General features: G+C 34.4%; 2 protein-coding genes across 2 annotated transcripts; one reads left to right on the top strand and one right to left on the bottom strand.

The window, feature by feature from the left end:
- Window positions 1-2,364, bottom strand: LOC122274279 (probable cysteine protease RD19B). The gene is made up of 4 exons (XM_043083322.1): window positions 1,871-2,364; window positions 1,637-1,756; window positions 672-918; window positions 1-491 (listed from the first exon to the last, which is right to left on the bottom strand). Exons 1-4 carry the CDS (start codon window positions 2,318-2,320, stop codon window positions 214-216), a joined length of 1,095 nt encoding a protein of 364 aa, XP_042939256.1. The 5' UTR covers window positions 2,321-2,364; the 3' UTR covers window positions 1-213.
- Window positions 2,365-4,801: 2,437 nt separating this feature from the next.
- On the top strand, window positions 4,802-8,882 carry LOC122318594 (transcription initiation factor IIF subunit beta-like). Its single transcript, XM_043136110.1, has 6 exons — window positions 4,802-5,161; window positions 6,614-6,722; window positions 7,076-7,206; window positions 7,307-7,381; window positions 7,940-8,089; window positions 8,468-8,882. The coding sequence occupies exons 1-6, from the start codon at window positions 4,955-4,957 to the stop codon at window positions 8,585-8,587; spliced, it is 792 nt and encodes a 263-aa protein (XP_042992044.1). The 5' UTR covers window positions 4,802-4,954; the 3' UTR covers window positions 8,588-8,882.
- Window positions 8,883-15,205: the final 6,323 nt, after the last annotated feature.

The following is a 15,205-nucleotide window of genomic DNA, read 5'->3' as shown; positions in this document are numbered from 1 at the left end:
TATAAACACAGTCCTAAAATGGACAATCTTGATTTAAACTTGCAAATAAGTTAATAACCAGACAAGTGCAAGACAACCATCTGCCTAGACAAGTTAAGGAAGCATCAAGAGCTAATAAAAGTCTAGGATCTCCATGTCTTAATGCATATTATCTTTTTATATTTACAGCTGCTCTACTCGCCTAAACCCAGTGCAGCCATGAAACTTCTTAATTTACTCAGTGGTCGTATGTATAGCAGCCACAGTTGAAACCATGGAATCCACTCCACATGCATTATGGCCCCTGCAGATCTTGTAATATCCATTCTCACCCCAATTTTCTCCCCAAGAGTTCTTTATGATCCAGTATGGCTTCTCCTTGAACCGGATTGGAGCATAACCGGCAGACCCGAAACCCACCAGAAGCACCCCGTGATCCAAATGCTTGGAGCAGATGTAGGGGCATGAGACTTTCCCAACATATGTCTGCATGAAAACTGCATTGATGCCAACTGCAAAATGCAGGCACAAAAATCATCAATCAATACAGGTCTATCACTCGATTTACTCCATCATCATTCTTAGCCCCTTCTCAAATCAGTATATAACACATCATTACTTGCAAGAAAAGAATACTAAAGAGTGGAAGTTTAAAAAAAAAAAATTACTAGGTTTCAAAGAAAGGTAATTACTTGCAAGAGGGCCATTCTTCACCAAATTTGCAGCAATTTGATCCTCATCGATTGAAACAACGCTGAAGTTAGATACAGAAGCAACAATTTTGCTTTTGTCAAATTTGCAGGGCCCACGATCAGTCCCAGTGTAAGGATAGTCCTTCTCTCTCTCTAGTCCACCTGCCTTGAGGGTGTACTCAAATGCAGAGGTCATCAGCCCGCCACTACACCCCGAGTCACATGCACCATATTCTTCAGGATCACACTGCAAAAAAATAAATATGCATGGCCATTGTTTTATTTTTGCAGTGTTGCCAGGAAGATATGCTGAGTCATCTCCAAAACCCACCTACGAGATGAACAACTACATGCCAAATCTCAACTTTCCAAGTTTTTGACTTTCATTCCTAGGGATCAACGAGCTAGACACATATGGTATATACCACACCGTGAGAGAATCCCAAACGAATTCTTGTCACCAAATTCTGAAACTTCTTGATAATGAGGCATTAATGCGGGCAAACCCATACAGCATCAAATTGGCGAATCAAGACACCAACTTGCCACCAATCTCATTAAAAAAGAACAGGTTTTGAAGTATCACGGCGAGCGACATATATATATGTATATATATATTAATTACAAATTAGTATTGAATGAAACGAGGCTTAACGAATTTTATGCTACTATCCTTAGCACTTAGATTGTAACTAGGCTCTTTCTTGTATTCTTTCTGTGTACTCGTGCTTTGCCTATTTAGGTGGATCATTATTCAATAAAGAGATTTACCTATAAAAAAAAAATTAATTACAAATTAGATGCTCAAATCCATTTTCAAACATGAGAAGCATAAGAATTGAGTGCAAACCGAATAGATTATCAGTGACCTTTCTTGATGCCCATAATATTAGAACTATAAACATTTCGGTTAGCAGAGGCCTCGACAGAAAAAAGGAGAGAGAGAGAGAGAGAGAGAGTCAAACCTCATGGTCGCAGTCCACAAGCTGTTGCTCACTCAGGCTCACTAGCTCCCCAGTCTCCAAATAATGAGCTCCTTCCAACGCCCCTGTTGTACTAAACGACCAGCACGATCCACACGCACCCTAATTCCCACCCACACACAAAATTACATAAAATAAAAACAAAAAACTAGTTTGCGTCGATGATTAAAGTTGGAGCTACAGGGTGAAAATAATAAACCAAAATTTTCTATATACCTGGTCTTTGACCCCCGTGACGGCACCGTGATCGCGCCAGTCGAATTCTGTGGGGAGATCGTTGGTGGGAAGGATCGGAGCATTGTGAGCGTCAGCCGGGAGCCGGAGACGCTTCAGTCCGAGAAAATTTCTGCGGAATTCGGCCGGAGTGAGATCAGAGAACTTGGTGACGCCGTGTAAGGCGCCAGGGTCCAGCTTCTGGTGTCGCTTTGCTCGGCGCAGGTTGGACTTGAACACGCCGAATCTGTAGTCGTGCTCCTCTTGGCTGCCATAGCTCTTACCAAACCTGACCTTGAACGTCGAGAAATGACGCTCGGCATGTAGGAGAAGATCCTCTCCTTCCGAAACCACTTGACGGATCAGTGGGTCATCGCCACCACCGTCGATAACATCCACCGCAGAGGATACGAGGAAGAGACTGAAGAGAGCGAAGAGAAAAACGCGGTCCATTTGCAGAGAGATATTTCAGGCCATTTAGAACTGCAGGGGAAAATAGTAGACGATATAAAGGATCCACGGGAGAATGCTACAGTAGGTAGGTTGCCAATGTGATTGTGACACGTGCCGTTCTTTATTTGCTGGGCCTGCTGCAAGTTGTGCTAGACAACAAAGGGTACCAGGGTAAAAAGCATGGAGGCTGCTTTCCTACTGTCTATTCGACAACAAGTCCATTATATCTTTGTTTTTTTCTTAATAATTTATTTGTTGATTAGTAATCATTTCCTTTTTATTTTATTTTATTTTAATATTCTATTTATTTCATTTTTTATTAACGAGATTATAAACTATCGCCTTTATATATATATATATATATTTTAGAAATTTACATACTTTATTTTATAATATATCAAGTCAGGTTAATTTATAATTTTTATTTAAAACATAATATTTCTCATCTAGTCAAATATGTTAAAATTAGACATATTTCATTCCTTTTTTTTTAATAAATTAAAACACATTATAGAAGGAGTAGAGCTATACGTAAATACTCTATACTTACATACTTTATACACAATATTATACGTATTAAGTAATAATCTTATTTTATCAATTTTTTTTTTCTTTTTAAATTTAAGTTTTGAATTCTAAATTTTAAAATTTTCATTATTTCAATAGTTGATAAGTCATTACATATGATTATGTGTGTAAAATTATAAGTATATATAGTATATTCTATAAAGAAATACCTTATAACGGTGGTTTTTAAGTGGAACAAAATAAATTCAATGTCGTTTTCCTCAAGATATCTAATTATTATTATTATTATTATTATTATTATGTTGATTTGGATTTATGCAATAGAGCTTTGTTATCGTGGCCACGTTTTTCTTATCTTCAACGTGGATCCATTCCTCCCACAGCTGTGATTCTCATCACATCGCAAGGTTACAAAAAAAAACATTAACAATATTCTTGAAGAGTAGGATACAAAGACAAGCATTATTGTGACTAATTCCATTGCAACACGTAACTGAAAAGAAGAAAATTAAGCCACTCCTGACCCACCACGAAAGCTTCCCTTTTGGACCACTCTCCGATAAAAAAAAAAAGTGTAAAACGATGAATTTATTAATAAATAGTTTTAGAAGATAAATCCACGGGCATGATGGGATCAAAAGACTTTTAAAAAGATTTTGAGATTTTTTTTTTTAATTTTTTTTTTTCACTCTCGATCAAGATATTTTCTAAAGGCCTAAACAAAATTTTCATCTCTTAGAAATTCAAGTTGTGTAATTACTTATAGAAACAAAATATAAAAACAAAAATATATCCTTAAATTAATGAAAAAATAATTCCTTTTACATCGATCATATGTCTCTAATATAATTGATCTGTTTGGTTATGAAGAATTTTGAGAATCATTTTTAGATGCATTGTTTGTTGAATTTTAAAAAATAAGAAAACAGTTTTGAATCTTTTTTTTTTTTCCTAAAGTAAGTGTCACTTTGAAGTTGCAAGTACAGATAAGTATAGTTGATTGTTTGAATATAATTTTTTAGAATATATTCTTTTTAGAATTTGTAAAAATTTTATTAATTTTTGTGGTTCAATAATAATTGTATAAAAAGTTGTTAGAGTTCAATGGAGATTTGGCCTATCCGAACCTTTAAAATGGAGGTTTGGAATTCTTTAATACTCTGAATCGTATGTCTATGGTTATTGTTGCTTATTATAATAACAAATTTAGCCAACTTGAGATTGTTGATATCCTGACTCACGGGTTTTCAAGAATGCTTCGTACATGATGGGATAAACATTTCACTGTCGAAGGAAGGGAAACCATTTGTTCAGTCATTAAAAAGAATGAAGAAAGTTTATCCATTTTAAACACTGAAGAAAATCGAAGGGAAGGAACCCATGGGTCTCCTGATGGTGTCAAGTCCCCACTCTCCAAATGTATCAAAAGAATGAAGTTATAGAAATGTTGAGAAAAAAAAAAACTAAAAAAAAAAAGAATATAACTAGGCCGTACCCTCTAAGAGATTTTTAAATGTACACAAAAGTTGAAAAAAAATCTTTTTTTTTCCCAAATAATAATATTAAAAAAGGGAGGGCCTTTCGGCCCAGCTTCACCACGACAGTGGGCCATTGACTTTCGAGGCCGATCAACTACCTATAGCCTCTAGGCTCCAGCCCTTAGAGGTCAATCTGTCGGCCCTAAATCATCGCCGCCATGGTCAATAAACTTCTTATATATTTTAAAAATAAAAATATTTTTTTTACAAAATGATGATATTTTTTATTATTTATTTTATAAAAATATCATTTAAATAAATTATGGTTGCCGATGAAATATGGTAGCGGAAAAGGGTTGAAAAAAGTTGTGTGTTTATTAATTTTTTTTTTAATTTTGTTTTATTTTTAACTATTTTTATACCCTATGAAAATATTTTCCGTACCAAACAAGGTCCAGCCCAAATATCCCACGAAGTGCACCACACCACCGTCATCAGGAGGAGGAAAAACAAAAGAAAGAAGCTTGGAAACGGGGCAGAAAAGGAAGTGCATACTGATCCCCCGCCCCTGAGCTGAGAGACATCTTGAGATCGATCGAGAGAGAGAGGGAGAGAGAGAGAGAGAGGGATGATGGATGAAGCGCATGGTCATGGTATTGGTAGTAGCAGTAGTAACGTGGATACAGCGAAGGCCGAGAGATCGGTTTGGCTCATGAAGTGCCCGGTGGTGGTTGCCAAGTCGTGGCAGAGTCATCCCCATTCTGATCCCCACCCTCTCGCCAAGGTCGTCCTCTCCCTTGATCCTCTCCACCCCGATGATTCCTCTTCCCTCCAGGTGCTTTTCCTCTTTCTCTTTTCCATCGGATTCTACTTGATCTACTCCCCCTCCCCCAAACTATTCTCCGAAACACTCTTGGTGCTTGAAAACTCTTGCTATTCTTCTTTTCCTCGGTGCTTAAGTTGGTGGATTTGCTCACTCGGTTGGAATTTCCGTTAATTCAAATGAATCTTTTAGTTTTTAATATGAGCTTCTTTGCGTACCTCTCACCTTCAGGCGCGGGGGAAATCATGGCCTATTGCCTAACTGTGGTTGATTTTTTTTTTTGAGTGAATCCTGTTAACTCTTAGGCTTGGTTTGGACAGTGAAGAGGTGAAATAAGATGATTTGTAAATAGTAATGAAATAATTGTGAGTTGGTATATTTTATAAAGTTTTTGAAAAAAAGGGGAGAGAAAATGTAAAATAAAAATATTGTTATATATAATTTTTTAATATAATTTTTTTAAAAATATTTTAAAAAATTATTTGTTTTTTGTATTTTGTTTAGAATTTTAAAAAAGTTGTAAGAATTAGATAAAAAGGTTGAAGATTTAAAATTGAAAAATATTTGTTTTGTGGTATTTGAATATTGAGATGAGATAGATGAGAGGAGATGAGATGTGATGCTTTTGCTATCCAAACCAGGCAGAGAAAATTGTGCGTCCCTTGGGCTTTGATGAGCTAATTGTTGCTGTTAGCATTAAATTCACCTACTTTATATTCCAACTGGAAGAGTACTTTGATATTTGCCGTATTGTTGGTCTCTTATCTCTGTTCCCCTCTTTATTTCCTTTCATTTGCAGCTTTATACTCTGTGAATCTTTGACTTGGAAGTAATTCCGTTCTAAGAAGTCGGCTGAGTGAAAACAATATGATAGAGAAAAAGTGGGTGGAATTGTCATTTAGGCATATATTGCAGAGAATAGCTTTAAGTTATTTCAGTATGAGAAGTTAAAAGCATTTTCTTACACTCGGTTACAACAATTTTCCTTGGAGCTTATGTATTCTTTATGTGATTTTTCAAATTGAATGATGATAGCATAGACATATGAAATATTGTTCATAAGATGCTCTAATGGATTCCATTGGCCCATTCGGTGCTCATCATGTATTTCATTATTAGTTGGGTAGCGTCCCCTGGATTATCCTTCACTTTTTAGCTGGTAGTTCATTGAATTGTCTTGTTCCTTCCCCTACCCCTTGGTGCTCGTTTATGATGACCCTAAAGTGGTAAGCATAAATTTGGAATTAATTCCTCAAGGGAAGCAATGTTTATCTTTCCTTAACTATTACATATATATATATATATATATATATATATATGTAGAGGCAGCCACATTTTACGAGGGTCACTGCCCTTATAGGATTATTTTGAACATATTTGTTAGCATGCTTGCTTTTGGGATACATACACCTTGTCAATATATTTGGAGACAAACTTCCTAATACATTTTGAATTGTTAATCAGTTCACAATGGAGATGGCTGGTACCGAGGCAGGGAGCATTCCTAAAAGTTATTCTTTGAATATGTTTAAAGATTTTGTTCCTATGTGTATCTTTTCTGAGACAAATCAAGGTGAGGATCATAATTTAAGGTTCCCGAAGGGTTCACTTTCTATTGTTGTGGATGTTCTTTTTTTTTTTTTTTAAAAGAAAAAAAATGTTGATGGAAGTGGTACTTACTGACCTTGATGGGCATGACATTCACAACCGCCCCCACAATTAAGTTTCATTACGTGGAACCATTAACAAAGTCCAAAACCAGTAATCTTAAATTGGCACTTAAAAATGGGTTCCCCATGCATATAGTGTAGCTTCTTCATAATTTTTTCCACACTATAATGTAAGTTTTGGCTCTTTTTAATTTGGGTAACAACTATTGCATTTGTAGGTTCTTTTTAATTTGGGTAACAACTATTGCATTTGTAGGTAAGGTTGCAATGGAAGGAAAGGTAGAGCATAAGTTTGACATGAAACCCCATGGTGAAAACATTGAAGAGTATGGAAGAGTGTGCCGTGAAAGGACAAGCAAGTCCAATAGAAAGAGTAGACAAATACGGGTAGGGCATTTGACCATGCATTGCTTTGTCCAGGGCAGTTCTTGTTGTGAATGTTTTTCATTTTTTCCCGCTTCATCCAATAACTTGATTTCTTTGAAAGGTCATTGACAACGATCGTGGAGTACATATGAGGCCCATGCCTGGAATGGTTGGCTTGATTTCATCCACTTCCAAGGTATTAGATTTATTTGTTTTTATTACCTATCAAACAGATTTATTTGCTTTTTTTTGAACAAAATGATATCTCCGAATTAAAAATTGTGTTGCTAATTTTATGTGTTAGCTATATACTTTTAATGAACTTTTTTTGTTCGGATATTATGATACCAATCTTTCTGGGTGAAAGGGAAATTTTTTTATCTTTATCAGTGGCATAGCTGCCCCCCAGCACATCCTGATTGGGTCCAATTTGTGGCAATGGCTAGCCTTAGCCTGGGGGCTGCCCAGCCTGTAAGGTTAACATGTTTTGACTGGAAATGGCTAGTTGAGGGGTGTCAAGCTGGAGTAATAGGCCTGTGCCAATTTGGGTTTTTTTTTCACAGTCCAGCCTTTTAGTTCTTATTAGGTGTTCTCTCTTATATACGTCCCCCAAACACATAATAGCGTGCACACACATACACACATGCTTGTTTATGCTTTTTAACAAATGTAAATTTAGTCCTATCTTAGAGTAAGCACATTTACATGCTTGGAAGAACAATTACATGATGCTTACTGTCAATGATCTATGCAGGATAAGAAGAAAACTACACCGGTTAAGCAGTCAGACGTAAAAAGAACTAGAAGGGATCGTGGGGAGCTGGAGGATATAATGTTCAAACTATTTGAAAGACAACCAAATTGGGCCTTGAAGCAGCTCGTCCAAGAGACAGATCAACCTGCAGTAAGCCTTTCCTTATGTTACTTGTTTCTAACTTTTGTTTGCTGGTACCAGTAACTCTCTTCTGCATTCTATTCCATGTTTAGGGTGAAATAATATGCTCGTTGTTTTAAGTGAAGGGCACAAGTTAAGAAGTACTTGATTATTTGTTAATTTCATAAGAATGGTATATATATTCCCTTTACAAACATTGTTGCCTGATTCCTGTGAATTCGGTGAAGGTTATGATGATTACCTTCGTCTTAAAATATAATAATAAATAAATAGCATAAGTTACCCATGTCCCAGTCTTGTGAGTAATGGTTATGCTGTTTCCTTTATTTTATTGTTAATATTACTTTGACTTGGCATTCACCTCTCGTAATAATGGTTTCTTTGCAGCAATTCTTGAAGGAGATACTCAACGAGCTGTGTGTGTACAATAAAAGGGGAACTAACCAAGGAACTTACGAGCTTAAGCCAGAATACAAGAAAGCTGTTGAAGATACAACTGCTGAATAATATACCACATTTCTGACTGTTAGTGAACATTTTTCTATTTATTTCTCCCAATGAAGCAGAGAAGAAACAAATTCACAAGTCAAAATAAATATATTTAGGTTAAGCAGGGAGGAATGCAAAACACCAACAAGAAGTTATCAGGCAAAGAAACAAGGAGGGATCCATTCTCTGCTTTTGGTGCCTTGATCCCTGAAATTCACATCATAGGTGCAGTCTGTACACAAACTAGATACCGTTCAGCAAACTTTTAATGTAGCATACACGTTTAGTGGATTGACTTTTAGGGTTCCATAAACTCTAGACGCTGCTGACTTTTCTGCACTCCTATTCCTCCAAATACAAATTTTCCTCTTGTGATTTTGCACAGTAGATGCTGTAACAAAAGGATCATTATATACCCAAGGAGCATTAGAGTGATATGTTTTAACTGGGAAAAAAAGGTAATAAGAGAGAGAAAAATGCTTTCTGCATAGGGCGCAATCGGCTGACATGGTGAGCCATGTCAGTTAAATGAAACCTTCATTTAGAAACAGCAGATGAAATCTGTTTTGGGCGGCTGAGGAGCTTAATTTTTTATTTTTTTTTTAGACAGTAGCAGCAGATGAAATCTAATTTCTTGGGAAAAAATGAGATTGAAGAACAAGCACACAGAACCTTACTTTTTTCACCAGTAAAGCCATGAATGGTGAAGATTTCAGTGAAGATCTGTTTGGACAAGAAGAAACGGTAAAGATTCATATATCTAGAGTCATCGAAAGGTGTGGGGAAAAATCTCGAAATGAAATCCACCATTTTCAAGTGAAATATGAGAAATAGCTTAAATCATCAAATGGGTATGAAATCCACCATTATTATACAGAACTAAGAAATGAGTTTGATAGAAATTGTAAAATCGGTTTGGAAAAAATATTAAATATTAAAATGAACTGCAATGTGTTTTTATGGAAATCTTGGAAATGAGTTTGGAAAGATCAACAAGAAAATCTCATGGATGGGTTTTTCATGGAAATCTTGGAAATGGGTATGGAAATTCACCGTTATTAAAAACATAACTTAGAAAGGAGTTTTACAGAAATTGTAGAACCAGTTTGGAAGAAATATTGAAATGAAATGCAGTATTTTTCATGAAAATCTTGCAAATGGGTCTGGAAAGATCAACAAGAAACAACATAAATGCATTAAAAATGATTTTGGAAAAAATCTAGAAAATGGGTTTGGGAGAAATATATTAACGATGAAATCTAAGAGAGATTTTTTTTTTTTCTTGGTGGAGAAATGCTTCAACATACCAGTGCGTGCTTCAATGGCTGTGGAGAAATATGTTAGATTTCTTAATGAAATATGAGAAAATGCGTGTTTGCTTTGCATCTCGCTTTCTTCCTTTTAGTGTTTTTTTTTTTTTTTCTTTCCTTTTTCTGTTTGCATTTTTGCTTCTTTTTATTTTTATTTTTTATATATTTTTCTTTTCTCTTCCACATAGGCTAGCCGGTTACCCCATGTTTATGCGGTTGTAACTAGCAATATTGCTTTAGCACCATTGGGCCAACATTGGGCCATGAATGACATAGTCCAATAGAAAGTAATGATTTATTTGAGTTAACAAATTTCGTACAAACTTTTATAAAAACGTAAATTTTATTTTAAAAAATTGTAATAAAAAAATATTTCTTTTAGTAAAATCTATTTTTTTATAAAATTTTATACAAAATTTATCTATTTAAAATTTGTACTTAGCATTACCCATTCAAAGTATCCGTTTAACTTCGACTGGCATCAGATCATAAGGCTAAAAAGAATGACAATGAAATATCATAACAATTAATATTTAGGAGTATCCCAAGTTATGACTCCATGAACCCAAATTTGTAAGCGCATGGCTTAACATCAAACCTAGCTGCTAGCTGCTAATTAGCGTTATTTTCTAGGTGGCCACTGGACCGACATCTAGTATCTACATACATTTTCTCTTAGGATTTATGAGATTTCTTCTTGAATATCATCATTGCCCGCATTTCTGTACGTGCTAAATGCGGTGTTCCCATCAATCAAATTGTTGGCTTCATTCTTTCTTGTTTTTTCATCATTTTTAGTTGTAGATTCGTTTTAAATAAGAAATCTCCACGTATTGATCTGGACGGCTGGTGTTGGCAGCTTAGAATGATGGATTAATCCAATCGCGTAAATAATATTTTCTGGCAATTAATTATATATATGCACAAAAATGAATATATGTTTATGTGTGTGTGGAGCCATTAGGAGTGCACTTGGATTCAACATGTGAGGAAATTACTTATTTCTGCGTAACTTTATGAAACTGTACTTGTCTTATGTGCCCTCAAAAATGACAACTTTGAGTTGTATTCTCAATGAATAACCTGAACATTAATTTGTAATTTTTCAAAGCAATATATATATATATATATATATATATATGCAGTTTGTAGCTAGAATTCTCTCGATAAGGAAAAGAAAAGGGGTTTTTTTTTTTTTTTTTTGGTTTCTAAAACCTGTTTTTTTTCTTTGATTTTCTTGCAGCACTCTTAATTAATATGCAAATTGTATTTTCTTTAAGAGTAGAAAGGAAAAAAAGGGGGGGGGGGGGGGGAGCTTGCGACTATTTTTTTTTTTTTTTGAAATGGAAAAACTTGCGACTATTAATTTTGTGGTGTAAAAACCTTTAACTACATCTCAGCTGTCTTAGTAGTTTGGAGGATTTTAATTATGATCATGATGGAAAGACTAATCGAGCCGGGAAAGTTGAATTTCTGGTTGAGTACGTCAATATATAACAAACGCCGCCTGTTGAGCGTAATAGAATTTGAGCTCATGATCGATATAGTGCATGTTGAAAGAAACATTAATATATAGAAGCCTATAAAGAGAGGTGGGGGATCTTGCTGAACAATTGAAGAGAAGGAAATGGCCACCGATGTGTCGTCCACTACTGACTCATCATGAGAGTCAACCTCATACCCACTCCAACAGCCATCGATGAGGATTAGATCTTGATTCTTGAGCGTGACCAGTTAGGTATCTTCCTTGTCAGATTGTTTGAAAGAAAATAGTTGCAGCATCTTTTGATCAGCCTAAGATTCCAATCTCGTGTCTAATTCCGGCTAAAGTGTACGTTTCTCTATATATATATATTTATTTATTTATGTTCTCAAAGATTTTTTTACAGAACTCCGAAGATCAATATCAGCAGCTAGCAAGATGATCGTGAGTGATCAGTCGATGGAATTGAACTATAAATGGAGTAGATAGATTCAGCTGAAATCTTTGTCAATTATCTGATGGAATTGAATACTATAACACGGAAGAGGATGGCATTAAATATATATCCATATATGTGAGATTTACATTGCCTAAAAACTTTATATGGACGACATTATATATACCATAGGGTTCATAGATATGTGTCTCTTTCAAGAATTGAAGAGTCTCTACTCAAATTTGCTGTATATGATGTAATTTAAAGGAAAATGATAATGGAGAACTTGTCACTCCCATGAACGTGGATGTCAAAAGAGGTAAGCTAATAAATGAAGAGAGAGAGAGAGGGGTGGGGGGGGGGGGGGGGGGGGGGGGGGGGTGGGGGAAGTCGATGATGGTCTTGATTGAAGAATGTAGGAGTGGTCCTCTCACTTCATGATTTTCCAAGATGATCAAGCATATATAGAACCTCAAGACGACAATGACTATTAGTTTGAGTAAACTGATCATATATATTTCTTAAGCCATTAAATACTCTATAAATATTATGGACTCACTTTACTTTGAGAGAAATGCTTGGGGTCACGATGATTTCCACCGAGACCTTTTAAAAAAAAATGTTTAAGAATATAAAAAAATGTATGGAAAAAAAGAATAATACTATATAGAGTCGTGGAGTATGTAAATGCTGCGCAATCATTTTGAAAAAGAGTGGGGTCTAAAATTGAAAATTTTAATTTTTTTCATGTGGATCCCGTATTAATTCACTTTTTTCAAAGAGACTGCACGGTACTTATACAACTGCGACTGTAAATATTATTTTTGGAAAAAAAAAAAAAAAAGACATTTAGTCTTATCAAGACATTTTGCCGGGCTACACCCTTGGTGGGTGCATGAGTCTACGGCTCTTACTTTTATCTTTCTTCCACACTAGGTGGGTAGAAATTCTAAGGGATTCCAATCTACCATTATTGTATGTTTAGCTAGCAAGAAAAAACCAAAAACTGGAAGAAATAAATAAGGAGTAATGTTATATACAATTTTAGAATGTGTAAATCAACGTACTCATTTTGAAAAGAGTGAGATTCATTATAAAAATATAATTTTTTTATGTAGATATTAGATTAACCCACTTTTTTAAATGGAAGTGCAGAAGATCAGTTGTATACCCTAAAATTACAAATATCACTTCTTATAAATAAAACTGAAAAAAGCCTCAAATAAAAAGATAAGAATATATAAATGGTGTATATATATATATGTGTGTGTGTACGTACGTACGTACAAACTACTCCTTTTGAAGGGTAATCCCTATTCCCTAACGCTAGCTGGTATATTTGTTTTTGAGTTTTTTCTACATACCCTAATCACATTACCATGAGGGGCTATGAAGGTTGGGAATTATATATTTAATTCCCACAAACCAAGAGGAAAACGAACAAATTAATCACCCGATCGATCGTATATATTATGTCTTATAGAAGAATTACTAAGCAATTGAATCATGACTCGAATTACGTACCATAAGGTTGCATGCGTTAACATAAATAAAATTCAGGATTTTTTGGCTAATTTTTCCCCTTTTTAAATAGGGCTAGATGATAAATACCTTAATATATATATATATAGAGAGAGAGAGAGAGAGAGAGAGAGAGAGAGAGAGAGAGAGAGAGAGAGCCTAGGCTTAATTAACTAGTTGGGCTTGAGCTTACAAAAAAAATTACTAGTTGGCCTTGAGCTTACAAAAAAAATTACTAGTTGGCCTTGAGGTGTCGAAGCCGGCGTACGTACGTGTAAATATTGTATGGCGAAAAACATGATCTATGTTGAAGATCAGAAGTGATTATGATCATGCACACTCAATTAACTCACAATTATTTGGTAATTTTATAATAAAAATAATATGTATTTTTTAAACTCAAATACATCGAGTCAAAGAAAAAGTAAAATTTTAAATTAAATTAAATAATTTATTAAATAGTTGTATAAAATTTTTGATATATATATATATATATAGAGTCAATTTTGATGAGTCGGAATTAATGCCGAAATCATGATCAGGAAAGATTTTGAGTCAAAAAGAAAGGAAACCGATCGACCATAAGCATCAGTGGGAAAAAAAATGCATTATTTAAAGGATCATTGCACATGCAATTCATGAAATTAATTACATGCACCTATCCAAATCAAATCAAATCATGTACGTTGCTATATGATCTTTTGGGGGAAAAGCAGATACTTTTATTTTTATTTTATTTTTTTCCCTTTTTCTCTTCCCATGTATAGTGTGCTATCGAGTAAATGAATCGCGTACGTTCTGTGGGGGGCCAAAAAGAATATGAAAAAGCAATAAAGAAAATTACAGATCAGAGGCCGGCCAGGTTTATCGATCGATCGGTAGGAAGTGAAATCTTGAAAGGAGCCAACGCACGTAAAGATATAGAGATCTTTCCAAAGGAGAAAAGAAAACACTATGTATAATGGTTTCTTTATTAGAAAGCATGACTTTTTCTGTTAAAATGGAAAACCTAACATGCATGCATATTATATACAGACCTAGCTAGCTAGCCAGTGATCAGTGATATATACCTTCATGGTGGGGTCTAAATTTTTATAAAGATATTACCCGAAGCTTATCTACGTGGAACTTGTACAAATAATTACTCATATATATATATATATATATATATATATATATTTACAATGTGTTTTGGAAGTTTGCAAGAGAATTATGTCTACAGCCTCGTGCAGAAAACAAGAAGAAGAAAATAAATACAAAAAAACATTAATCTATCTTCTTGGCCGTGGTATATATAATTCTAATTTGTTACAGCATATTCTGGTGGATGCATGGCATGCACCAGATTGTTGTATTAATATTGATCATGTTAAGATAAATATAAATAATTAAATTTATTTTTTCTTCCATTAATTTAATTTTTTGAGACAAGCTGTAATAAAGATTTCAGAGATCTCTAGTACTTAATTATAAGCTAGTATTGTCTAGATCAGTGGGGCACAAATTGTAACTAAGTAATTAATTTCCTTGGTTCATGATATATATAATGATCATATGGAAAAGATTAATCATGAAATATTTAATCCAACCCCAGATTCGATCGAGCTTTTCTTTTTCAGAAGAATTCCCTTCAGTCTTTTTTATTTTTTTTAATTTACATTTTATATTTAAATTACAATATTTATGCTGCAAGACATATGTAGTTATATAATTAATATTACCATTGAGACGTGGTAGCCTAGCTTTTTATTATTCATTGCAAACAACCAAATATATATGACCCATCCTGGATTTAAGTTATTATATATATATATATATATATATATAGGAGTAATTCTAGACGTTGCAGGCCGCTTCTCAACTTTTTCTAATTTGTTTGTCACTGG

Source organism: Carya illinoinensis, chromosome 8 (assembly GCF_018687715.1).
Source record: "Carya illinoinensis cultivar Pawnee chromosome 8, C.illinoinensisPawnee_v1, whole genome shotgun sequence".
NCBI classification, from domain to species: Eukaryota; Viridiplantae; Streptophyta; class Magnoliopsida; order Fagales; family Juglandaceae; genus Carya; species Carya illinoinensis.
Note: the sequence above shows the minus strand (reverse complement) of the source record. Positions and strands in the feature narration are given on the sequence as shown.